The 25,294-nt window shown below is 53.3% G+C and overlaps 2 protein-coding genes across 2 annotated transcripts in view; both read left to right on the top strand.

Moving 5' to 3' along the window:
* Positions 1–6,291, top strand: part of LOC119094533 (ALK tyrosine kinase receptor) — a gene marked incomplete in the record, with an annotated part of 83,807 nt that extends 77,516 nt beyond the window's left edge. Inside the window, 3 exon segments of the mRNA XM_037217592.1 lie at positions 1,900–2,109; positions 4,048–4,198; positions 6,245–6,291. Of these exon segments, the coding sequence (XP_037073487.1) occupies positions 1,900–2,109; positions 4,048–4,198; positions 6,245–6,291 (408 nt within the window).
* Positions 6,292–7,761: 1,470 nt separating this feature from the next.
* The window catches only part of LOC119094532 (ALK tyrosine kinase receptor), a 69,339-nt gene continuing 51,806 nt past the window's right edge, over positions 7,762–25,294 (top strand). The window contains exons 1-3 of the mRNA XM_037217591.1: positions 7,762–7,900; positions 15,149–15,257; positions 20,827–20,937. Coding sequence (XP_037073486.1) covers positions 7,814–7,900; positions 15,149–15,257; positions 20,827–20,937 — 307 coding nt within the window. The 5' untranslated portion in view covers positions 7,762–7,813. The remainder of the gene's footprint in view (positions 7,901–15,148; positions 15,258–20,826; positions 20,938–25,294) is intronic.

Below are 25,294 nucleotides of genomic sequence, written 5' to 3'. Positions count from 1 at the left end.
TGCACACAAATTGAGGAGGAAACTGCAGCACTGCTCCAAAACGTTTCCTTCGCCCTGCCTCGGCGGAAGATGTCGTTGGGCATTATTATTTTTTGTTTGGCGTCGATCGTCGAAATCATGTCTCGGTGATGGACTCAGGGTCGATGTTATTAGGCTTCGGACGTCTTTGGACGTGTACGGCTTCGGGAGTGAAGAGCGTAAGTTGATGTACGTTATCATTAAAAGCTGCCACGGAAACCTCCGGCTGGTAGCCTTAAGGCGGGCTGCAGACTGCAGCACAGCGCTCGGGTTACGCATGTTCGACACGGCTAATGCTGTTTTGGTAACCATCGGTGGACGACTGCCGATATCGGTTTGGTTGGCGAGTGTCGGTCGTCAAATTTTCGCAAATGTATCCTCAAATATTCACGTGAGGTTGACACATTTCAAGCGGCCTTTCGAACGTTGTCGGCCAAAACTTTGTTCACGTTTCTAGGTGCCAACATCTGACCGGTTTGTTTTCAATTTCCGATAAGACGCCACATCGCATCGTAGCAAATAAACGCAGCTTGCTGCAGTCTGTGAATGTTTAAACATCATTGAATATCTGTCAAAACACTCAGGCAATAGCACAAAACGATATCAGAGTCTATAAGACATATAAGTGGTGTGCGTGAAAGCATGCATCATGCAAGAAAAAAAGCACGAAAAGTTATCAAGTAAACACCATGCGAATGCGGAGCTTTTACAGTTTGACTACCTCAGTCAGCTGCATTCCACTGAACGTGGCATCGCAGTTTTCATTTTCTTTGTCCTTTTGCCTGTGAAACAATAAGTAGAAACCTGCCTTAAAATTGGTATAATTTTGACTTCTCATTTGTACTGCCCTGCTTGTACCTTGGCTCTAGAAAGCTGTAGAGCCAAACTCACCGTTGGGGAGGGGGGTAAACGGGATATTGGGGGAGACCAGAGACCCATCCAGAAGAATACATATTGACACCCGTGAATAACATAACAAGAGTCTAACGACAAGGCATAATTATCAAGGGAAGCATAAGCCCTTTAATGTTTTTCGTTGACCTTTTGACCCGTCAAATAACCCAATAATGCGACCGGCTTGGATTATTAAAAAAAAAAATCAGAGAAAGAAGGGGGAAGGGTCATTGGTGAAAGTGAAGGAGAGAAAAAGTATCCTCCCAGTGAGGCTGAATGTAGTATCGGAAAGCAGTCAACATGCTCCCGTAAACCGGTAACATTTGGGGGAGATATGCACGGAAGTGTATGCTGTTGGGTATCCCGCCCACCTCCGTTTAGCAGCACTTGTCTATCGCATCCCTCAGCCATTTGCCCATTTGATTTCGCACACGTGCGGGCAAGCAATGTCTTCGAGACAACCGACCCGGCGACGTTTGCTTCGGAAGTGTGACTGTCTTCCGGTGCGCCGTTAACCACGGCTGGAGATCACTATGTGAGACCATGACTCCCTCCTGCGTGTGTGCCCCGGCTCCAGTTATCGATCATTGTATATATATATATATATATATATATATATATATATATATATATATACATGTGCATATATATACATGTGTGTATGTGTGTGTGTGCGTGCGTGCGTGCGTGCGTGCGTGCGTTCGTGCGTGCGTGCGTGTGTGTGTGTGTGTGTGTGTGTGTGTGTGTGTGTGTGTGTGTGTGTGTGTGTGTGTGTGTGTGTGTGTGTGTGTGTGTGTGTGTGTGTGTGTGTGTGTGTGTGTGTGTGTGTGAGCAATTATCGATCCCATCTCCGAAGCATCTTGGAGGCTTAAATACAAGATGTGTTACAAGCACATGCATTTCTAGAAATTTCGCCTTTCCCCTGCCTCCCCCCCCCCATGCACGTCATGAAGCTGCACCGCTGACGTCCGTTCTGCTGGCCGGCAGGACGCCACTGGCACGACGCGAGAGTCCTGCGACTATGGCGTGCCGCGCACCATCGCCTCGCTCTCGCGCCTGCACAGGGTCACCGGGCTGTGGCGCTCGCGCCGCCACCGCGCGTCCCGCGATACGAGCAGTGAGCTTCTCAAGCGTCTCAGGAAGATCCAGTTCGAGGGTGGCGGCGGTGGCGGCGGCGGCGGCACGTTCGTCTTCCAGGTGGGGCGGCGCCGCTGACGGCCGGCGGCGGGGACGGGTGGGGCGGTGCTGCTGACGGGCGGGGACGGGTGGGGCGGTGCTGCTGACGGGCGGGGACGGCTGCGGCGGCGCTGCTGACGCACGGGGACGGGTGGGGCGGTGCTGCTGACGCACGGGGACGGGTGGGGCGGTGCTGCTGACGCACGGGGACGGGTGGGACGGTGCTGCTGACGGGTGGGGACGGGTGGGATGGTGCTACTGACGTACAGGGACGGGTGGGGTGGCGCCGCTGACGGACGGGGACGGGTGGGGTGGCGCTGATGACGGACGGGGACGTGTGCGACGGCGCTGCTGACGCACGGGGACGGGTGGGGCGGCGCTGGTCGCGACGTGTGCTGCCGACAATCATGCTGCCGCCACGCTGGCGGTAATTGCGTGGGCTCGGCCGTCGGAGGCGTGATGTATGCTGGCTGCGACGCTGAGCGGCGTGCGATTTCCCCGCAACCACGGACACGGCGCGACGGTAGGTACATGTGTCGTGGCTTGCAGAGGCAGGTGAATGCTGCGCGACACCAGGTACGTCACGACATGCACCAGACTGTCACACATTTGGGTGTTTGAGAGGAGCTGTTGGTAGATATTACATATAGCCCCTAGTGGCACTGTTCAATGCAAAGGCATAGGTTTGTTCATGGTCTGACGAACTGGTTTCAAAATATTGGCGTCATTTCTCACACGTTTGCGGATAACGCAAATTGCAATAACATTAGTGAAGCTAACCTAGGCCGTCATGCTCTGCATGCACTCTGCGCTCTGTATGTTCCTAGGAGCAGTATAATGAATGTAATCGCTCAAAGCATACTCGGAAGCCTAGCCATTTCTATGGGCTGACGAGCGGTCGCCGCCTGCTGGAACTGGTCATACACTGCTCTGCGGCGAACGCGCGCGGAAAATTGTCATCGCTTATGACACTTGGACGTGCAGCCTGGTCACCCAAAGCATGCAACAAATAATCCATTTTGGGAGAACTTCATTCCTAAAGAATCCGGTTGTAGGTGTGATCAGCTCCCCACCATATCCAGCACTGGCGCCGCTTCCAACGCGCTGGCTGGTCACCAGCTACGGAATGGATGTTTGAAAACACTGAGCAAGGTGGCTTACGCTATATTGCCGGGCGTCGACGCTGTCGACGAAATTGGGAATTACGTCATTTGCCGAAGCCTTGATCATTTGACATTACATTGTATTGTAATGAAAATAAAATGTGTTTTTATTTAAATGCATTGAGCTCCAAAAGAGTGTATCACATCTGTTGAAAAGCAAAGTTGTCGACTGAGGAAACATTTCAAACAGGTGAAAAGGTCAGAGCAAATGCCGTTTGCCATTTACTCATTCATGGGGAGTGAGCACGATGAAAAACTCCGGAAAAGTCGCTGTTTCCTGATGGAAATTTGAGCTTGAGGGCCTTCTTAAGGAGCCTGGCCTTATATTTCGAAATGAGCTCGTCTGATCTATTTGTGTAAGCGTGCAGTTCAAATCCTGCCCAGCAGATGGCGCTCTCCACGTAACGACAACGGTGCGAAGCAGTGCATTACGGTGAGGTGTTTTGGGTCGCAAGTTTGGCCACAAAAGTGTTCGTACGATCGGCTCGTCTGGTTCGGGATGATGTACACACTATCACATCAGACGAAGACGAGTGTGCACAATGGAGCTATTCGTGATACGAATGTGTCGTCTCAACCCTTTCGTCAAACTCAACCGGCCAACATTGACTTCAACACTTGTGGACGGGCCTGACCTGCTCACCCGCTGCGCTGAAACACTTCGCCCGTCCCTCCCCCCCCCCCCCCGCCCCAGGTGAAAAACCAGCAGCAGCTTTCCCGTGTGGTGCACCCGGCCTTCTCGTATACACCACCTAACGGGTACCGTTTCTGACCTGACCTCGGCCTTTCTTGTCAGGTGAAGGACCAGCTGCAGGTGCCGCTGGTGGTGGCGGCTGGCGGCGGTGGCCTCTCCAACAACAAAAACGACTTAGCGTCGCCGCACGGCCGCGGCGAGAACCACACCGTCGGCCACGGCAACGGGCGCGCCTCAGAGCCTTACGGAGCCGGTCAGTGGCCGCGGCCGGCGCGCCGGCACCACGCGGGCTGGGGAGGGGTGCGGCGGCGCACGCGCTCGCTGCCGGCTCCCCGAACCGGTGCGACGTGTCAAGGCTCGTTGATGGGACCTGGACGGCTGGTGCTGGCGGGCAGAGTTGTGGACGACAGGCGGTCAGTGCCCATGACCAGTGAGTGGCGGGCGGCGGCAGGGTCTGTAGACCCAGGCGTCCGTCGCTGGCCGCCGGCCGCCGAGGTACGGTGCTGATCGGTGGTCCCCAGCGGAGCCATTCAGCTCTCTCCGCGCTCTGACGAAGGGCCCCGATGTGCCGAGGGACGACCTGAGCCGGTGGACGCCCAGCCTCCGCCCTGACACTCAGCGGGACTTGGGGCGTCTCCCGCTGCCGCCAGCTTCTTTGGCGACAGTGCGCTCTGCCCATGTCCTCTTCCTACGCCATCTGCACGTCTCCTGTGTCTCCGCCCGCTGCCCGTGCCTTCCTCTTCTCCCCTCTGCCCTCTGTCCGTGTCCTCTGCCTCTGCCCTCCACTCTCTGTCCATTTCCTCTGCCTCTGTCCTCTGCCGGCCTCCAGTCTCTGCCTCTGGCCTCTGTCCGTGTTCTCCGCCCCGGCTTGTTTCCTATGCCTCGGCCCTCTACCCGTGCCCTCCTCCTCTGCCTCTGCCACCTGCCAACTCCGCGCCCGCTGCCGGGCCAGCTCGTCCTCGCCATCCCGGCCGCTCCAGCTCCCGGTCGCCATCGAGTCGCGGCCATCAATAGTGCCAGGAGCAGTGTGAATGGAGTCGATCAGAGCGGCGTGCACTGATGAATGGAGTCGTTCAGAGCAGCGTGCACTGATGCATAATTAAGCGCGGTTGCCAGATGGATAGGCTCTCAGAGCCAACGGTATGATAGCGGGCGGCCGGAGCTCGTCCATTTACGATACCGTCCGACTGAGGCACGAGGGCGGCCGCCGGCCGCCGGCGGCGCTGGGGCGAGGCCGGCAGTTGGAATTCCCTGCGACAGCTTGTTGGGAGTTCTATTTCTAACCGTCGCCCGCAGCGCATACCAAAGTGTAGCCGGTGCTTCGGCTGACATTTGCAGCAGATTATTACAACGGCGCGGAATTAGAACCCCGCTAGGCAAGAGCGCCGCGTAAATACTGACCCGCAGCTGACGCGGCGTTCATCGCGCGCATCTTTGCATTGCTCTTGAATCGAGCAAGTGTAAAAACCCCTTCCATCCCCACGAACCCGCCATGCCCCAGGCCGGCTCTGCTGCCCGACCGGTCTGGCCGCCGCCTTCAGCGGCCTGACCCCCGCCCCCTCCCTCCCCTGACCCGTACCTGGTTTTCGGCAGGCCGGGCGGCGGTGTGGAACGACTCGGAGCCGACGGCGGCCGGCTGGCCCGTGCCTCTGGTGCTGGGCGCCATACGGCGGCCCGCCCTGCCGCAACGCCCACCAGACTGGGCACGTTCGGCGGCTTCGGCGCGGCGGCCGGCGGGCTTGACATAACGGGCCCGGGCGGAGGCGGCGCGGCGGATATGCCCGGTTAGTCCGTGGTTGCGCAAAAGGTCGTCAGCACCCGCGTCCGGCAATACTGTACCGTGTGTGTGTGTGTGCTGTGCCGCTTGCGTGCGTGCGTGCGTGCGTGCGTGCGGTGCGTGCGTTCCGTGCGTGCGTTCCGTGCGTCCCGTGCGGTGCGTGCGTGCGTGCGTGCGTGGGCGTGCGTGTGGCGTGGTGGTGTGTGTGTGTTGTGTGGGTGTGTGTGTGTGTGTTGTGTGTGTGTGTTGTGTGTGTGTGTGTGTGTGGTGTGTGTGTGTGTGTGTGTGTGTGTGTGTGTGTGTGTGTGTGTGTGTGTGTGTGTGCCCATAAGGGCTTCATTGTAACCGGCGTGGACTGGTGCCTCTGTCAGGCTGGGCGGGGTCACCAGATTAGGATATATTGTGAAGATAACACCCTGTGGACAGCATCCGGGGCAAACAGTGTCCTCTGGACAGCGCTCAGAGTTCATAGCTCCATGGCACTGACGTGCTTCGGCCTGCTCTAGATCCGGTCTGTTCTAGATCTGGCCTGCTCTAGATCCGGCTGCGTCAGCGTCGGTCTGGTCTAGATCCGGCTGCGCCAGCTCCAGTCTGGTCTAGATCCGGTCTGGTATATATCCGGTCTGGTCTAGATTCGGTCTGCGCTAGATCCGATCTGCTCTAGATTTCCCCTGCTGATGTCGCAAAGAGGTGGAGACAGAAAAGCAATGATTGCACTTTTTCTCTAGTCTGGCCCAGTGTTCATAAAGAGATGAATAACTCTCAGTTATATAGCATTGCCTTGGAGCGGCTGTGAGGGCAGCTGTGGTCCGCAGGGAAACTTTCCAGCCTCTGTTGTGTTGAATACGCTTTCCTCGCGGATAGTAAGTAACAGGATGCTGCAGGCACCTGAGCCAAGATGGCGAAAGATTCTTTAATTTGAGCATGGTATATAGACTTCCCCTGAACCCTACTATTTAAAAATATGTCTCGCTTGGCTTTGATGCCCAGCCATTCCGCACGAGTACATCTAACTGGGGCCATTCAACATGTCCCTGAAGCTAACAGGTGGTGGCATGTGTATGCGTCAGCCGAATGCCCTCCACACTGCCAATTTTGTTTTTTTATTCTGTGGTGAGCTGAAGAACAACTCGTATGTGGGCTAGATTATAAATGCTTAGGTTTTGCATGTCTTGTCTGTGAGAAGCCGGATCTTTTCACGCACGGCAGTGTGTGGATATTTTTAAAGTAAGTCTTAATTGCGCAGTCCACATAACCATCATACAGTGCGTCCGGGTTTTTGTTGGTGCGGGATCGGCGTCATGCCAGTGCTTTGTCTCGAAGTCTGCGCTCTTTCTCGCTTGTTTATATTGCTTACACTCAGCGGGATTCAGAGGCGACTCGCTGCCTTGGGTAAACGCGGAAGCCATCACGGCAACGCAACACTACACAATTTCTCGAAAGCACTAGTGATGCATTCGATGCGCCATTCAACACGCAGTTATGATGCGCTATTAAGCACCGCGGGAGTTGGAAACAGACGTGGCTTCGTATGCCGATGCCTTGCATCGGTGTGCCCGTCCAAACGGCATGTTGGTTGGGACCGGGTGGCTTTCCGACAGTGCCCAAGCCCCGAGCCGGCCATAAGGCAGGCGGCACCTAGTGTGGGCTGGCCTGTTGTGTGTGTGGGTGTGTGGGTGTGTACCACGCGTCCTCGTGGCTCGCTGTCGGGCTGGTGCCCCGGTGTTGGCGCGGCGGATGCCACCTGCGCTGTGTTGTGGTGTTACCTACACCAGCCGTCGTCGTCAAACCCCAGCTGGTGTCCATGACCGAAGTTGACGTCTTCCTCGGGACGATTAAGCATGGTCTCTGTGCCGCGAAGTGTAGCGTTTAGATAGCTGGCTTGTTTTCCGTCACTTGGGTGGACATACTCCGGGGTACTGTACCTCAGTACCCTCAGAGTGTCTCGTCAGGCACTCCGCTCCGAGTCCTCACAGTTGACATCTCGTACATCCGCGCCAGTGGCGCTGCTTCTCCGCGCGCCTCACCGTGCCCCGCGCCGCCGCAGGGGGCGACGCTCTGGACGGGGCGAACCAGAACGGCCGCGGCGGGATGAGCTTCACCACTGGACAGCACCGGGTGGTGCGGCCGGCCAGCCACATCGGCCCCGGACAGGTGCACGTCATCCCCGCCTTCAAGGTGAGCCGGCAACCCGTTCTCGGGTCGGCTGGGCGGCCGTGTCAGCGGTCCGTTACTGTCCTGTGTTCGATACGCGCTCCGAACATCCTCATATGTTTGGCAGACGTCCGTGGCCCGAGTTAGGTTCAGCACAGGTGCTGGTCCTGGTCTCAATGTCATTGATGGCTCAACACACTGCACGGACCTGGGAGACAACTGGTCGCAGAGCGACCGCCAGCTCAATACACTGCACGGACGCGTGAACATTGTTGCTGCATGTTTGCCGAAGTTTTCATAACTATGCGGTCTCACTGATTTCACACGCAGTTATCAAATGTCCTTTCCGGGTGCCGCACTCGCCAAAAAAGCTGGCGGGAATGCACGGCTGTCTTACGCTAGCCTCGAAGATCTCGCTCGGCGCTCTGTCGCAGCCAGTCCCTCCTACTCCTCTCCCCACGATGACGAGAACCTCGATGACGAGAACCGGAGAAACCAAATCGGATGACTCAGACCGAGCTTTTTCCGTTTTATTTGACGTACTGAATGTGCATTGAAGGACTAACTTTTGATATCAAGATCACAACCAAACCTGGCATACGTAAGGGGCCAGGCCCGTATAAATCGGACGGAACAGTCAGTGCTGCGCGCGCGTCGCGCGCAACCTCCAAAAGGGGGCGTGGGGCGGGGTCGGATTTTGCGCGAGCGTCGCGTGCACTGCACATGATGATAAGGCAGCGCAGGACCCATGCTGCCTGAACATGACAACACTCCAAACCGAATTATTTCTCGGCGGCTCGTGCTTTGCGCATAGATGCAAGCAGCGCCGCGTGCGCCACGCGTGCGCATTAGGAGGCCGCACACGGGGCCCGAGGCGTCATCCGGCATCGTCATCTTCCTCTGGATACCAGGCCATACTGGTACTCAGTGGACAGATTGAGTAGACGCGGCCGCAAAGCGATCACTGTTTTTGCCCACTCATAGTGAGCTTGCCTGCCCACGTTCCGATTTTCTAACCGTACTGACCTCAAGTTATACGCTATTTCTTCAGCATGAATGGGATCAGCACGCACCATCCATGTGCAGTATCAAACCACGACTCGAGCACTGGAACAGCACGCAGCAAAACAGGCGCCTGGAGGAGGTCCTGCTTATAGGGGTTCAGACAGACAGCACCAAACTAGCACGTCTTTATGTTTTCGACGGGACGCTGCCTCCTCCATATCATTCCTGGCACACTCCATGCACCGTCGAACACTGTTTTCTCGCATGCCCCACACACCGACGCGCGCGACAACCACTCATGCGCTAAACAAACACACATGGACTCCCATTGATAATCACAGCCATTCCAAGCGACTCCCGTCCGCACATTTGGACCTGCCCGTCGAATTCCTACACAACACAAACTAAGATCATTGCGTATTAGTGTTACGAAGTTTTCCCTGCGCAACTGCAAACGTGCAGGATTTCCACCTTGGCAGAGGTTTTGCATACACGATCCGGCAAAAACTTGTTGACTTTTCCCATTAGCCAAGTAATCCGATTTTTAGCCAGGATTATCCCCTATTAACATAACACATCAAATGGCAAGGCCGCGCCGGGCAGCTGAGCCGGCTCCTTGGGGTCGCAGACAGGGCGCAGAGCCGGGGGACCTCCTGTTGCGCCAATAATGTCCGCTTGATCCACCGGCTGAGCCAAGAGCGAACCGATGGCGGCAACGAAGCGGTCGGGGTACCCGCACTGGACTGCTCTGTATTGCGTTTGTATGCACCTGTTGGTGTGGAATGTACGAATATGTGAACTCGCCGTGTTTTCGTTCAATTACCGCTGAATCCGGACAGAATCAGCCGGTTAACGTGGCGTAGCTTACTTTGTCTCTTGCCTCGCGCCGAATCACATAAGCCAGCTTAACTTAGCTTCTTGCCTGACCTTCGGCCGGACGTGAAATCCCCGCTCCGGCTCTGACGTGAGGCCGCCGGGGAAAAGAGGACAAACATGAGCGTGGCTCCGCAAGCGTTGTTCTTGCTCGATGCCGGACATTAGCCGGTTTAGCCTGCCGTAGGTCATCGCTCTACCGTGCTCTGCGTCGGACAGCAAAAGTTGGCTTAACGTAGCTTTCCACCAGGCAGTCAGCCAGGCATAAAGTTATTCAGCGCCGAACATGACCTTAGGTCCGTTGGCGCAGGCGAAAAGAAGAAAAAGGTGATAGTAGCGGGGCTTGGATGATCGCCTCCCCCCCCCCCCCCGATCAAAGATCAGTTTCACTGTCGGTTGGGCTGTGCTCACTGCACGGCGTGTAGACGATGCATTCACCTGCTCCACGCTATTGGTTTTCGTTTTTGTCTCTGTCTGCTCAGCCTCCGTCTATGAGGCCTTTTTGCACCTCGTGGACGCCAGGTAGCCCCACATGTGCCATCTACAGAGACCCACATAGCCCGGCTGTGTACGAGCCCCAACGCCACACAGCTCTTCGCCGCCGGAGGCTTTGGGGTTGCTTGGTCCCCGTGCCATCGACAGTATCTGCTGTGGCGTATTTTCGGCTAGGAGATGGCAGCAGGTTTGATGACCTGCGCACAGGACAATATCGTCCGGCGCTGGCCGCGTCGCGAATGTTTCCCTTGGCAAACAGGTGGCAAAGGGCCGTGGGCCTGACAAAGCCTCTCATTTTTGCGCGCAGTCTTTTGGTGACAGAGTTGGACGCGGCTGGGGAGGCAAATATTGGTGCAGCTGTTCGGTGCAGTGCAGTGTCAGGAACCTGGGGGGCGAGCGGGGTGATACCGCCCCTCTCCCGTCGGTTCAACAAACACGAGCGTTTCGCATTATCGCGATCATTGCATTTGAAGCCGTCGTGGATGGCTTTTGTGTCGTGCACGCGAGTGCGGTGCCGTTCGCGCAGCAATTATAGATTTCAAAATTAATGTTAGTTACCGGGCCTCGTCGGTCCGTCGTCAGTCATATGTTATGCATGGTTATGTGTGCCATGTCAATGAACGGTTGCAAAAATCACAATCAGTTGTACCGTAAATTTTCTAAGACATATTGGAACCCCTGACACGTGTTATATCTGTTTGATAGTAGCCTTTTTTCTTTTGTACTACTTAGCTAGCGCGTTGAAAACCACGCGTTATGTGGATGTCTTTACGCCACGCCTGCTAGCAAAAAAAAAAAAACAGATGTCGACCAACTGCTGCGCTATCTGCTCTAGAGGACATGTCTCCCGCGAGCAAACCCTGTGCGGAAAGATGCCGACACATGCTGTTCACGCGGCGTCTGCTGTCGTCCGGCTCCCATATCTTGGGCGATGGGGCACAGCAAGACATGAAAGGCATGAAAATACAGCGAGACTGAAATGCATTGTGTTTTCCGTGAAACTGTCCGTACAATATTTTGTGGAAAATGCATCAGAATTTATATTTGAGGACCGTATTTCCTCCTGTTTGTTTTCACTTTTTTGCGACTTTTCTTATGATCGCCTTATATTTAAGTTCAAGACCGGATTTAGTGAAGAAATGCCCACACGAATCTGAGGTGTCCCGCGTGGCAAAACCCTTATAGACGAAATGTTTGCAGGCAATATTATTTGTAGTTTGGTTTTGTTTTGACGCTCTAAATAAAGCTTTTGACAGTAGCTGTTTTGTCACCGGAAGTGACGCCATGTGAAAATTCTGTCTTTAACAAATTTGGCATGGAGCAGGAACATTGCGTGTGAACGTGCTGTGCGATTGTCGTGTCACACTCTGTAAGTTTTTTGGTGTGAATGCTGACGCATGGACGTTTCGATGGTGCGTCAGCGAAAGTAGCCTCGCGTGGAAGTTTTGTCTAGCGGTTTTCTTGCGTCACGGTTTCAGGTCAAGCGGTGTGAGTTGTCAAGCGGTGTGAGTTCTGCCGTGAAAACACCCGTATTGGCTAGGTATAAAGCATATGTTGGCATGATCAGGATCCACCTCAAATGAGTGGTTCACGTTTATTTGAGGTTTTCAACTGAAATGGCCATCTCGAAGATCTTTTGGTGCAGCTCACAGTGCTGCCCTTCTTAAGATCCAAACCCTTCCAGTTTCCGAGTTACACGCCCGCAAAAATTGTGAAACTGTTTCGTGGAGGGCGTTTCAAGGTCATATTGGCATTCATGACGTCATAACGCTATTTAAATCCTGCCATTTCATGAGTCATTCGACGATCAAGACCGAAAGAATATAATGCTCGAGTCGTTCATATCCGGTGTTCGTGGGCACGATTTCCAGATATATCTGCCGCCAGCTGGCTTTCAATCATTGCTGTGCAAGGTGCGATGACGTAATAAAACAATGACGTAGCGAGGTGCGTATTTACTTAACAGGGAAATTGTGTCCTCTAGAGCAGTCCGTATTGCCTAAAAGAATAACAACAGTTAACATTGAACTTGTTTCGTCATATCTGATGCGTGCTTCGATATCTTCAAATGCGAAGCATTCCCTTTGATTCTTCTCTGATGCGTGGTGCGTGTTCGCACCTGTTGTGTTAGGTAACTTCTTTGATGCGTTCATTAATTTGCGCGCGTCGTGTGAAGTGTCTATTCTCTTTCCTTCTTTTTTATGTTACTCATTCACTTGAGCGCAGTCACTGCGTAGGAGAGGCTGGGGGACGAGTTCCTCGAATTTCTCGCAAAGCAGGGTCTTGTTCATTCCACCTTGCTGGAAGAATGCATATTTTTCAGATTTTTCTATCAAAATGGCATTGTCAGATCAGTTTATCCCGCAGACTACAGGTTGACCCCTCATATCCTGATTTGTGCGCCCAATGTTTGGGGTGGGGCAATCTTAGAGACGTGGTTACAAACATGGGGGGGGGGGGCGGACGTGGGCGAGCCTACATCACCGCAACATGACAAACAAAAGCCAAGAACTCAGTTCGGACCCAATCGTGCAGTGTGGGTAGTTGAGCTGGCTCAGTCAGCTCGGTGGCTGCTTTGGTCCGATGGAGGGCACACGGCGACCTCCAGACAGAGTAGATAGAGGACGTCCTGTCCCTGACACTCGAGCCGCGCCGCGTGACGTGGGACCCGTCGCTGCGCACGTATGGCGCGTCCCGTCGATGGCTCCAGCGCTCCGCGACACGTTGAGTCCCGCATAAGCGCAGGTGGGAGCCGGTGTGATTGTGCAAGTCAGGCATGTTGCCGTTTCTCGGTTAGGCTAGAAACGCGTAAGAGCCGTCCTACATAGTGCTGGGAAAATATGGCTAGCGATGAAACTATGAGAAGGGTTGTAAAAGGCCAAATGAAATAATGAATTGAAAGAAACCTGGCACCATCTAAGGCGGCATGACATGGTCTTCGCTCAGATTCACAAGGAAGCGCTGGCTCTGCACTTCCTCTTGCGGATTTCAGCCTGCTTGCAGGCCTTGGTTTAGCTCACGACAGGTGTCGTTGAGGAAGGCCGGTGGTCGCTCCTGCCTTAACGCCAAGTAACTGGCGGTCCTGCTTGAGCTTCCCGTTCCGTCATTCCCGGTTTGAGGTGCTCATGTCCGTATAACCCCCCAGCGTGCTGCCATTTGTTGAGGACCCGGTGGCGCAGTTCCTTGACAGCCGTGCTGCAGTTATAGTGATGAGTTTCCTTGTCAATTGCGGGATCGGGCTGGAGAGTTCTACAGCGATGCACCATCAGCAAGATTTCGTCCCCCCGTTCAATTAATGCGGAAAGTAGCGAAATTGAAGAGAAAAAAACTGGAGAACAATTGCCGGTACGAGGTCTTATCTCCACAGCCTGCGCCACAAAGACATAAAAGCACTGCGTTTGCCGAGAGAAATAACGAAAATCTTGTGGCAGAATCGACATATCGGGCTATGAAAGCTACGCATGTGGTAAGATAGTTCATTTTTTCCAAAAGCTCGCATTTTTGTACAATGGCTGGGTAGTTGTAGTCAAAATCATCAGCGATTGCAAAGCCATCGACATTGTCTACCAAAATGGCCAGAACTTGGACCCAGAGTAACTAGAAAATCCTAAGCTTGGGCTACGCCTTACCATGCCCAAAGCCAGTGGCTGTTTAGTCGACATTTGTAAATCCGCGTACGAACGTTATGCAACACTGCACGTCTGCCTGACTACCTCATGAAAGCTGGATATGCACTGTTTATTCCGAGTCTATGTGTACTGGCTGCCAAATGTAACCGGATTCATTTGCATGCGTTTTGATATAACTTACGTAAATATAAGGCGTCTATTCTCGGCTCCTCTTCCCGCTTCGCCAAAATGTGTCTCGCCAGTCTCCGGTTGTCGGAATGCTTACCCAGAAATCAGCGATTGGTAAGATCCTTACCACCGGCTCGTCCTGTTTTGCACTTGCTGATATGAGTTGTAACTTAGGTTTTAGGTTTATTTGTTTTTCCCTGGTGACGACAGACGCTGATGGGTCGAATCTCTTTTATGTTTGTCTCCTGTGCTGGACTTTAACCGGCTGAACATGCTGACCGTGTGACTGAAGAGATGGAGCAGACAGACAGAGGAGAACTGCAGCCGTCTCCCCACTCTCTGCAGCTTTACTCCGCAACCCACTGCGAGACTGTTCTCCGCAGCCCGCTGCGAGACTGTTCTCCGCAGGTGGCCGGTGCACGCGCTCTAGAGCCGAGTCGATCTGGGGCCGGCAGTGTTTGTGTGCGGGGAGGGGACGTCAATATCGCCGCTCGCGCTTTTTATTATTCCACTTAGCCGGACATTGATTTTCCGGCGGTGTCAGCGGAGACGATGGCACAGCCTATTCTTATGATAATGACGCCGCCATCGACGTGGGCGGCGTCATTTGCTCCTGCCTGGCTGGTACAATCCTCGTCGCTGCGGGCGCGCGCGCCCGTGCCCGAGCAAATGATGATATTAAACGTTTTTCCTCCTATGATGGATAGGTATCTCAGCACTCATAGAGACTCCAGTGTATTATGCAGTGCGTTCCTTCATGTTATACCTTCTCTTAAGTGCAAGATGTCTTGTATGCCTAGTGGCGTTGAACGCTGGTTTCGTAGGCCAGGCGAAATGTGCGCAATGACGAATCGGTTAGGGTCGCATTACGAATGGCTTTATAGCCAAAAGCCAGCATTTGTGGCATTATATATATATATATATATATATATATATATATATACATATGCCCGATTTTACCATAGCTCACAACATTACGGGCAAGACGGACGAAGTGGCGTCACTGACATGGGCGAGTGCTGACCTCACGCGCCGCTGATGGTTGGACCTGCTCGTCGGCAGACCTGCTGAGCGGCTGACCTGCCTCCCCCCCCGCCCCCAGGGCTGCGGCTGCGAACACCTGTGCGCCGCCATCGACACCAGGGTGACAATGACCCGCTGCATCTGCCAGGAGGGCTGGCAGCTAATGGACGACAAGACCTCGTGTCAAGGTTAGTGCCAGGGCGATTAACGGCAAGACTTTGTGCCGGGGTGATAGACAAAACCTCGTGTAAAGGTGGGTACCGGGGTGATGGACAAGGCCTCGTGCCAAGGTGGGTGCCGGGGTGATGGACAATACCTCGTGCCAAGGTGGGTGCCGGGGTGATGGACAATACCTCGTGCCAAGGTGGGTGCCGGGGTGATGGACAAGCCCTCGTGCCAAGGTGGGTGCCGGGGTGATGGACAATACCTCGTGCCAAGGTGGGTGCCGGGGTGACGGACAAGGCCTCGTGCCAAGGTGGGTGCCGGGGTGATGGACAATACCTCGTGCCAAGGTGGGTGCCGGGGTGACGGACAAGGCCTCGTGCCAAGGTGAGTGCCGGGGTGACGGACAATACCTCGTGCCAAGGTGGGTGCCGGGGCGTGTCCAAGGCGTTCGGCAACAGCTTATTTACAAAAGGGGGAAAAGGGTTGCTTCCAGATGGTCCTTGAAGGCAAGTATCTGTCCTCTCATGGTGGGACATAAGTCAGTATGTCTGAATGATGTGCGATATGTGATATTAATATAAAAGTATGTGCAGTATGTGATGTAAAGGTATTTGTATGCATCCATCCATCTGGCACAGAGCCGTATTCAGTGGCTCCTGCCACGGTCGGCTCATTATTTTGACAATGACGCACCGTAATTATGTGCCGCCTGCGATGCTCATTAGTGCTGGCATCATGTGGACATACCGTCAACATCGGGGACTCAGAGACCTACCTCGGGCGATGTTCAGCGTATTGCAGTCAATGAGTGTCAGCGAATCAAGTTGCCCGGAATTAGGATAGTGATGCTCCTAGAAAGCGCTTTATCGGAGACAACAAGTGCAGAATGACGAAACTGGTGTCTATTGCAGCTTATCTTTGGCTGATGCTGCCGTAATACTTCAGCTTAAGATATTCCCAAAACGCTGGCACTATATGGCGCGTGATGGCATCTCACAGCTTCCATATCGGAGACGTGTGAGCTGTCTAAGCAAGAGCAGAAGGGTGTCAAAAACAGAGCATAATGTAAATCAGAAAGAGATGCCGCAATTTTCTTCGAATCCAAAACATTTTTCTAAGCGAGCGGGACCAAATAACTTCAAGCGTTGGTATTTGTGTACAGAAATCGTAGGACATTTCAGAGCCAACTGTGTTTTCGATTTGACTATTCTAATCAGCGTTAGGATCACGATGCAGCGGTTCCACGTACTTGTCGACAAAAACTGGAAATATGCTTATGAGCACAGCTACGAGATGTAGCTCTAGCAGGAGCCGACAGCTAGCCAAAGATCAGAACCACAACGTACGCGACTAGTTCAACTGGCTTAGACGCTTCGGAGGCGTTGGACCGACTCCGAATATAGAACGAGTGGGTGGATTAACGTCCAAGAGCATTCGAAGCTCTGAAGCCGTGAAGAGTTTGAAGTGGTTGAAGGAATGGACGCCGTCCGAGGGCAGCTGGGACCCCGATTAATGCTGCGGAAGGGTGGCCGAGAGGCGTAACGCACCTCTGAGCATGACCGCGGCACATACCGATTGCTCCGCATTACTAGGGCAATGAGGTCTTGAGAGGTGCCGCTACCGGGGAGGGGGGGGGGGCAGTGGGTCAGCTTGTCCAACCTTAAAGTGAATTCCATCAACCTGGAGACTTGCCCGAAATCCGTGGAGAAGGGGATAGGCTGTTGGGTGTCTTTTCCTGCTCCGAACGCCTTTTGCCTCTGTAGTGTACATATTTGCCTCCACGGCCCCCAACCAACGCCACGGAAGGCATTATAAGTTTGAAATTGCTGCCTCCTGACCCGTTCTATTGCCGAAACCTTGCCAAATCGAAACTGCTTTCTGAGTATCTCAGTCAATGCACGGATTAAAGGTGGTGGCTGAGGGCAGGGCTGAATCAGCCCCCCCCCCCCCCCTCCCCTCTGGGTTGCCGAGTTTTTGGTAATGCGGATCTGATGGTCTCCGACAGGTTTGTCACGTGAGCCGATGCATTTTCCTGTGCGGCGCGTTGTCATGACGACCCACTAAGTTGCGATCGTTGGCCAATTTCGTTGGTCTGAAGGGACTCCAGGGTACATGGCCATCGAGCGGCCTCGTGCGCCAGCGCAGGCCCTCTCACGACCGCTCGCACCCGTCCCGTGCGGCCTCTGCCCAACACTGAGCCCCACACTGAGCCCAACACTCCGCCCCACACTGAGCCCATCACTCTTCCCAGCCCTCCGTCGACCAACAGCGCCAGCACGTCGCCTCCTCGCGACGGTCCAGCGCGGGTGTCGCGCAGTGCGCTGACCGACCCTCTCGAGCTGTCGCAACCGGAGGGACCTCGGTAAACGCTGTCGGACGCTGGGCAGGCGAGAGCGTGTTTTCGACAGGCGTGCCCCGGCGCCCCGGCGCGCTCCGCTCCCGCCATGAGATGACGTTTCTAGTGGCGAGGGGTGATTCCGCGCTTGGCCGGCTCACGCGTCTGCGTGTGAGGGTGAGTAGGTACGTGCGTGCGTGCGTGCGTGCGTGCGTGCGTGCGTACGCTCGCGCGTGCATGAGGGGAGGAGCTGATTTGTGGTGGACGTAAGCAGGCCGGTTCGGTGCTGGATATGTATGCTCCCCAGAAACATGGCGAGTTGGCTCCTGGTCGCCGGCCGACTGTGGTCTGTGGTCACAGTAGCGACACCGACAGCAGCAGCACACCAGACAGGAGATTGACTGGATGATGTCATCCTTCCGGGTTCACTTAAATGCCTGTTGGCGTGTTATGCATCCCATTGCCTTTTTGTTAACAGTCAAGTGGTCATGAGCATTGATGGGGCCTATTACGCCCCATTCCAAAAAAGTCGTTGGGATTACAACTCACAGATATTTGAGCGAATCACCAGCTGTACATCGGACCAGCACATGGTACAAGTAATACGAACACCACCTGGGCCTATGCATGCCCAAATGGGGCGGGAGCTAACGTTTGTCTTTTCGAGGCGCTCACAAAGCCATGCTGCCCTAGTGAGTTGATCCTCTATGTCAGTTTCTCAAAGCAAAACTTCACCAAAGGTGATTTACATGATGCAACTTGAACACTTTGACTGAAAAACACTGAGTTTCGCTGGCTAGTTTTGTTCTTCAACTGCCTACAAGCAAGATATGACTAGAGGCAACCCTATTTCTGGCCGCATTTCAATTGCCCATATGAGTCTTGAGATGATGTTTTCGTTTTAGCCATCGGCGACTGGTCTTATAAAGACAAAGTTCCCTGATGGCAGTAGAACCGGAAAGCAGGCGGGTGATGGACTCTGCCAGTTTATTCAAATCCAAAGCAACTATGAAAAGTGGCATATAAGTACGTTATGTGTCTCCGACGGCTGGTGAGTAACCACATACCCCTAGCCGGTGCGACGCTAATGTGTGAGAGAGAGAGAGAGAGAGAGAGAGAGAGAGAGAGAGAGAGAGAGAGAGAGAGAGAGAGAGAGAGAGAGAGAGAGAGAGAGAGAGAGAGAGAGAGAGAGAGAGAGAGAGAGAGAGAGCAGCGCGAACCGGATTTGTTTCAGACATAATGACTGCTGGGCAATGGGCTTGAAATAATGTTAATAGTGCATTAACTCGAATACTGTCTAGATGGCGAGCACTAAAATGGCTGCAACTATGACGACGGGCTATTCTGGTGGCAAACCGCATGCACCCACACAGAGGATCGACAACGCGAGCATAAGCGGTCACGCAGCGACGAACCAGTGGCGTTGCGAGTAAAAATGCAGTACAGAGTCGCTTAAACACCATCGAAGACATCCACCACCCAGGGCATCCACATTTCCTCATTTTCCGCTTCACCCGTCGCCCTCGCGACGTTTTTCTTGCCGGAGGCACGCCACCGACGCCGGCCGCGTGTCGGCGGTCCCCTGCCGCGCGTCTGCGACCCGCTGTCGCGTGTCGGCGGTCCGCTGTCGCGTGTCGGCGGTCCGCTGTCGCGTGTCGGCGGTCCGCTGTCGCGTGTCGGCGGTCCGCTGTCGCGTGTCGGCGGTCCGCTACCGCGAGTAGGCGGCCCGCTGCCGCGCGTCGGCGGCCCGTTGTCGCGTGTCGGCGGCCCGCTCGCCGTGGCTGGGAGACTCATCTGAGCACCGGCCCTCACCACGACGTCACCTCCCGGCGCGGGGCTAGACTCGGAACAAGTAGAGGCACAGAATGAACGTTGTAGTGCCCAACCTGTTACCTCCATCACCAACCCATAAGTCTGAAAAAGTCAGTCGTGGCGGACAGATAACCCAGCCAGAGTGGCAAGTTCTGGCCGTGAAAGGTTAACGGCTTTTTTCAGGAAGCTTCAGACATAGGGGCTCGTGAGCTGGACGAAGCCATCGATGTCCACTAACCCGATCTCCACCCCGCAGCCATTACCGATTGAACCAAGGGTCTCGGTGGCATACATTTTCAGATGAGCCTAAATAAATTAGAGGTATATTGACAAAATTCACAGAGTGCATGACATTTTAGATCAAGTCTCTGTCACATTTGCGTTAAATCAACCACTTGCTAATGTTTTGGGACAGCAAGCTGGTACCATACATCATAAGCTCTTAACCTACCTTGCTTAAACGCTAGATGTCACTTTGCACGATAAAGTCGCAAGTATCAGGTTTCTGTCATGTTTTGTCTGTAAGTGTGATGAAGGAAATTATATGAAACGAAAAGGTGGAACAATTGATTTTGTGTGCGGTGTAGTTCGGATCTTTTTGGGATATGTGCCCACGCTAAGTAGCGCGTGTTGCGTGAATCCTGGCACCGCCATCCGAGCGGTAAATTTCAGGTTTATGACAGAAATTCGCGACGAAAGTATAACGAGCCGCAATGCTCAGCAAGGTCTGCCCTGCCCTCTGACGTCATCTGATCTTTGGGGCGGCCGCTGCCGCCGGCCGTAGGTCATCCCAGTCGTGGGCATGCAGAGAGCAGTTAAAGCAACTCGAACCCACCCCGCCATGCCTAGGTGAATCAGAAGGCAGGCACTCCAACCAGCTGAGCTGTCGGTGTGGAGAAACACCGCCCATCGTGCAGCCTGCGAAAATTTGCTTTGACAGGAAATGCCCCTAATCTGACCTGACATTGGCTCTTGACCTTCTATAATATCATGATATGACTCAGTTATGCAAGAACGCTCACTTCCTTTGGTGTCGCCATCAGTCCAAAACGACTATCATAACGCTAGTTAAGATGTCATGGCGTCCTTCCAGTATGTCGTTTTTTTAGGCCTGTCGAGGGACTTATAACCTCATCAGTCGCATAAAAAAAATGCTTCTTTGAGAACTAATGGGCAACATCGATCAGCGCCATTCATAGCCTTTTTCCTTTTTTCTGATCCAGTAGCTGGAGATTGAGATACCAGGTGACGATATTTCATTAGCATTCTGTCATGCGTCCGCCAGTGGCGAAGCATCCCCGGCATGACCAGGGTAATACCCCGTCAGCAGAGGAACCAACTGCGGGGATACCATCGCTTCTCGGGCGGGGAAGCCCGTGGCTCACCGGAACGTCTTGTGATCACTGCCGTCGACTGTCACTGTACTATGCTCCCGTCGCCGCCAGGTCCGCCGGGCCTGGGCCGCCGTCAGCAGTGGTCCAACACGGCCGTAATCGTCGTGGTGGCGCTGGCTGTCCTCTTCCTGCTGGTGGTCGGCAGTCTCGCCGGCTTCTACTGTGAGTGTTGCTGACCCCGCGCGCCACGACTCGGCTGCGGGCACGGTGGGCTTTGGCTGCGAGTGTGGCGGGCTTCGGCTCCGGGCACGGTGGGCTTTAGCTGCGAGTGTGGCGGGCTTCGGCTACGAGTTCAGCCGGTGCGGGTGTGGCCGCCACTGTGCAGCGGGGTTCCGCTGCAGATGCCGCCGCCACTGTGCAGCGGGGTTTGTCTTTGGCTGTGGCTGCCACTGTGCAGCGGGGCTCCGCTGCAGGTGCCGCCGCCACTGTGCAGCGGGGTTTGTCTTTGGGTGTGGCTGTCACTGTGCAGAGGGGTTCCGCTGCGGAGGTGGAGGCCACTGTGCAGCGGGGTACCGCTGCGGATGTTTTCGCTGGACCGCGACCTGCTCCGGGTGTAACCGGAAGCTGTGGTGACGTCACATGTGACAACGGGCAGTGGCGGCATCGGTTTCTATTTCTAGCTGGTGAAAAAGCCACAAACCTTCGTAATCCCAAATGAAAATGCTGCCATGCCACACTGAAATGCTGCACCACCAAATAAGAGAAGACGAAGTAGCGCCCTGTAGCAATTTGGCTGCCGAAGAAGCTGGGTTTGGCAGATAGATTGAGTTCCGCGGAGCATTTTGATGGAACTAACACTTCTTTGCATGCGCTAAGTGAAATTAGAGCGTGCCAAGACATGCTTGATTTTGGCGCGACTCGATGCTGGCAGAACCAGGGTGGTGTCGCCAGTGTGGATTGGGTCAGCTGATCATTGGTCCTCCGTTCGCTGCCCATTAAGCCACAGATCCGGAGCAAATATAAACAAAGTGTCAGGTGAGAAGGTCAACCGAAAAGCTATCGGGGTTGCTGATTTCTTTTTCAGATAATTATACATTATTATTTGTTTACAGACTTTGAATAATTAGGTCTTCTTTACATACATGAAATTGTCTATAGACAAATGGATTCTAAAATGGTCATCTGAAAAAGGCTAGCTCGCCAACGCCTTCCAATGGGGCAGCTATCTAGGATAGCCTATGGCCTGTGGCCGGTGGCAGAGGCCGCGCTGGCGGTCCGGTGACATGGTCCGCCCCGGCCTCTGGCGAAGAGAGCGGGGTGGACCATGCCGAGCATGCGGCGCGTTAATACGCGTTCGGGTTGGGGGTCAAGTTGACCCTCCCTCCCCCCTCCGAAGGCTTTTCCAGAATAATTTCCGTGTGGCGTGGCGTAGCCGCGCCAAATTTGTCATAGCTGTAGACAATTGAACAGTGGATCGTTTGATGTAAAAATTTAGATGTACCTTGTAAGGTCGCCGACCTATGGCAGGTCAGCGTCAGGTCATGGTTTTAGCGAAGGCAATTTCAAGGAAATCGTTCAATCTCATGCCACGACGGAGTGTTTGACGAGGCCATACATCTCTGAGATGCCTTTTTAGGCCTACACAAATGTAGAATGAACAAAGTACGTTCACCTAAGGTTAGGTATGAAGGTTTGACCAAGGTCAAAACTAGCCTGTCTTATTACTCTGGCGATTGCCTTATAGGCAATTTCTGATAGTTTATGGTGTTCATTTAGAATTTATTGATAGCACAAACCGCATTATGCATTTTTCATTGACATCTTATAGGTTAGAAAAGGTCATTGACCTGAGATGACCCAGGTCGACATTTTGTTTTTTAGGAACATACTCTCTATCGTAATCTTTGTCGCTTATGCAAATGCAACACTCAAAGCAGTCCTGTATAATTTTGACCTTCAAAAGGTCAAACAAGGTCACAGACCTTAAATGACATTGTACAATTTTGCTCAGAAGCAGTTGTCTAAGTTTGGGAGGCACTTTGGAGACCAACCTTGAATTTGACCTTGTTTAACCTTATTTGATCTGAAGGTCATGAATTAGGAATCTCAAGCTATGACCTAAGTGAGTTAACGTACAGGTCAACACACCCTGTAAATTTGGTGCCTCTAGCTTTTTAAGTTCCCGAGATCTCAGGAGGTCAAATTGACCCCCACCCCACCCGAGCGAAGCGTATCTAGTCGGCCACCCGGGCGCGTGTTAAGCTTTCGTTGCGAAGTGCTGCTGTCGACCCGGATTGTTACGATCGTATGGTGGGTTCAGGGCTCGCGCACCATCCAGCGTTTAGGGTGGGCGTGCGCCTTAGACATGTGCCCAGTTAAAATGTTCGGATTGTTTTTTTAAATAGCCGCGTCACCATACCGCACTGCACGTGTACACTTGTATTAAAAATGCAAAGAGGGTGCTAAAATATCCCTTCTTTTCCGTTTGAATGCATAGCTGGAACGCTGTGTGAGGTCTTCTTATTGCGCTGCAAAATCTTGTTTGAAAAGAATGTCCCAAATTGAAAGATTTGAAGCAAGCATCACATGTTATGAAATGAGCTCACTTATAAATATTATTATACTGTAAGTGGAAAAGACTGCTCTAGACAACACAATTTCTCTGTTTGGTAATCTCTTTAACACGTCATTGTTTAATTGCGTACTTGTGCTTTGCACAACCTTGATTGAAAGCCCATTGACGGCCGTTATACCTGGAAATTGTGCTCACAAACGCTAGATGCGAACGACTCGATAATTACATTTGTCTTGGCTTTGATTGCCGCGTGGTCACTGGAATGGCAGGATTTGAATGACGTCATTATGTCGGCATGGACGCGTGGGTAACTTTGAAATGGCTTGGCTTGGCTTTGGCTCATCGAATGGCTTTAAGATGGCTGTTTCAGTTAAAACCCCCATGCAAATGTGGAACCCTCCCTTTAACAGTTGGCAACACGCAGGGCACAGGTGTCACTAGATTAGTTAGATGCGCATTTGAATGGAGCGCCCATCAGCTGACGACAGCAGATAAATGGCTGTGCGCTCGCACAGTCTGCCACCACTGGACTTCATGCCATGCGATAAGCTAAATAACCTTGTCCACTGGACAAGCCAGCAAACGTTCAATAACTCAAGGCCGCCTTCAGACTTGAGGAGTGACGCGTCGCCGTTGACAAGGCCGGCAGGACATCCGACCGCCTGCAGCAGGCTCAGCTGTTGCGTATCCAGGAGCGCCAGGGGGCCATCAGGAGAAAATTTGTAGTCCCTTTTTCATGGATATTGATAACTGGCCGTGATATCGCTCCTGGTGTTTTGCCATTGGATTGACAGTCAACTGTTGCGAATGTCACAATTGCGGGACAAATACACCGGCTATTGTTGAGGAACAGGTTAGTTGACTCTTATCCAGGCGACCCTGTGCTTTAAAAGCCGCGACATATCAGAGCCCATTTTTGTCCTTATCTGCCTGTGTTATGTCATGAAAAACATGTCACAGCTTGCAGACTGGCCTATCACACGGGGGAGTTGGCATGATGCAAACACAAGGCGCGTACAGCATACTAGTCGGAACACAACGAGCATGATACTAATATCACTGTGTTAAGGTACAATAGTTGAAGGAGGTTTGCAGGGCTCCCTTCAGTCAGCATTCCCTTCTTCGCGGGGGACTAGGAGGGGAGGGCTCAGAGAAACATTGAGGGACTTAAGTCAGCTTTGGGCCTCTGTCCCGCCCCCCTCGCCCCGAAGATAGACAAAGTGACGTCACTCGTTCTTTAACCCTAAAAGTTGAACAGCTTTGTTTCAAGCAGTTATGCCCACCGTGCTTAGTGAGTAATTAGTGACCTCTGCCCTCGTGGCTGCCTCCGCGAAACGCGGCCGTTCGCTTGCGGTTAATGATATAAAGCTAGCGATTGTGAATAGAGGTATATAGCCCACCCACCCCCACAACGCGTCGAATGTGAACCCCATCTGCGTGGAGTGTGAGTCCCACTCGTGTTGAATGTGAACCCCACTCGCGTCGAGTGTAACATTGATACCAGCGCCATCTGTCTCGTCACGCCTCTGTCGCTGCCTGGCGTAGGCAGCGGAAACAGCATGTGGAATGTACTGTTTCAGTACTCTCATACAGTATACCACTTACAGTATACCACGGTAGCTCAGAGATACAGTACTTTTCCACTTACAGGATACCACGGTAGCTCAGGGATACGGTACTTTTCCAGTTACAGTATACTACGATAGCTCAGGGGTGTTGTCCAGCAAAACATGATATAAATTGGCAAGCACTAATAATACGATGCAGTGACCACGAACGTGTCACCCACATAGCGCTACGTCGGGCCGAACCCCCATCGCACACGCTAAGAGATATTGATATCACACACATGATCATTTGTATTGATATACACCAATATAATCAATACACATGCATGATATTTTACACTGGTTGGCCCGTTCAAACGAACCGATCCACAACTGCTAACAGGAATTGAGGACGGGCAGGGCCTTACGCATGGGATGCGTTTACAGGGCCTTCAAC

This window comes from Pollicipes pollicipes, unplaced genomic scaffold (genome assembly GCF_011947565.3).
Source record: "Pollicipes pollicipes isolate AB1234 unplaced genomic scaffold, Ppol_2.1 Scaffold_4002;HRSCAF=4701_pilon_pilon_pilon, whole genome shotgun sequence".
In the NCBI taxonomy this organism is placed as follows: Eukaryota; Metazoa; Arthropoda; class Thecostraca; order Pollicipedomorpha; family Pollicipedidae; genus Pollicipes; species Pollicipes pollicipes.
Note: the sequence above shows the minus strand (reverse complement) of the source record. Positions and strands in the feature narration are given on the sequence as shown.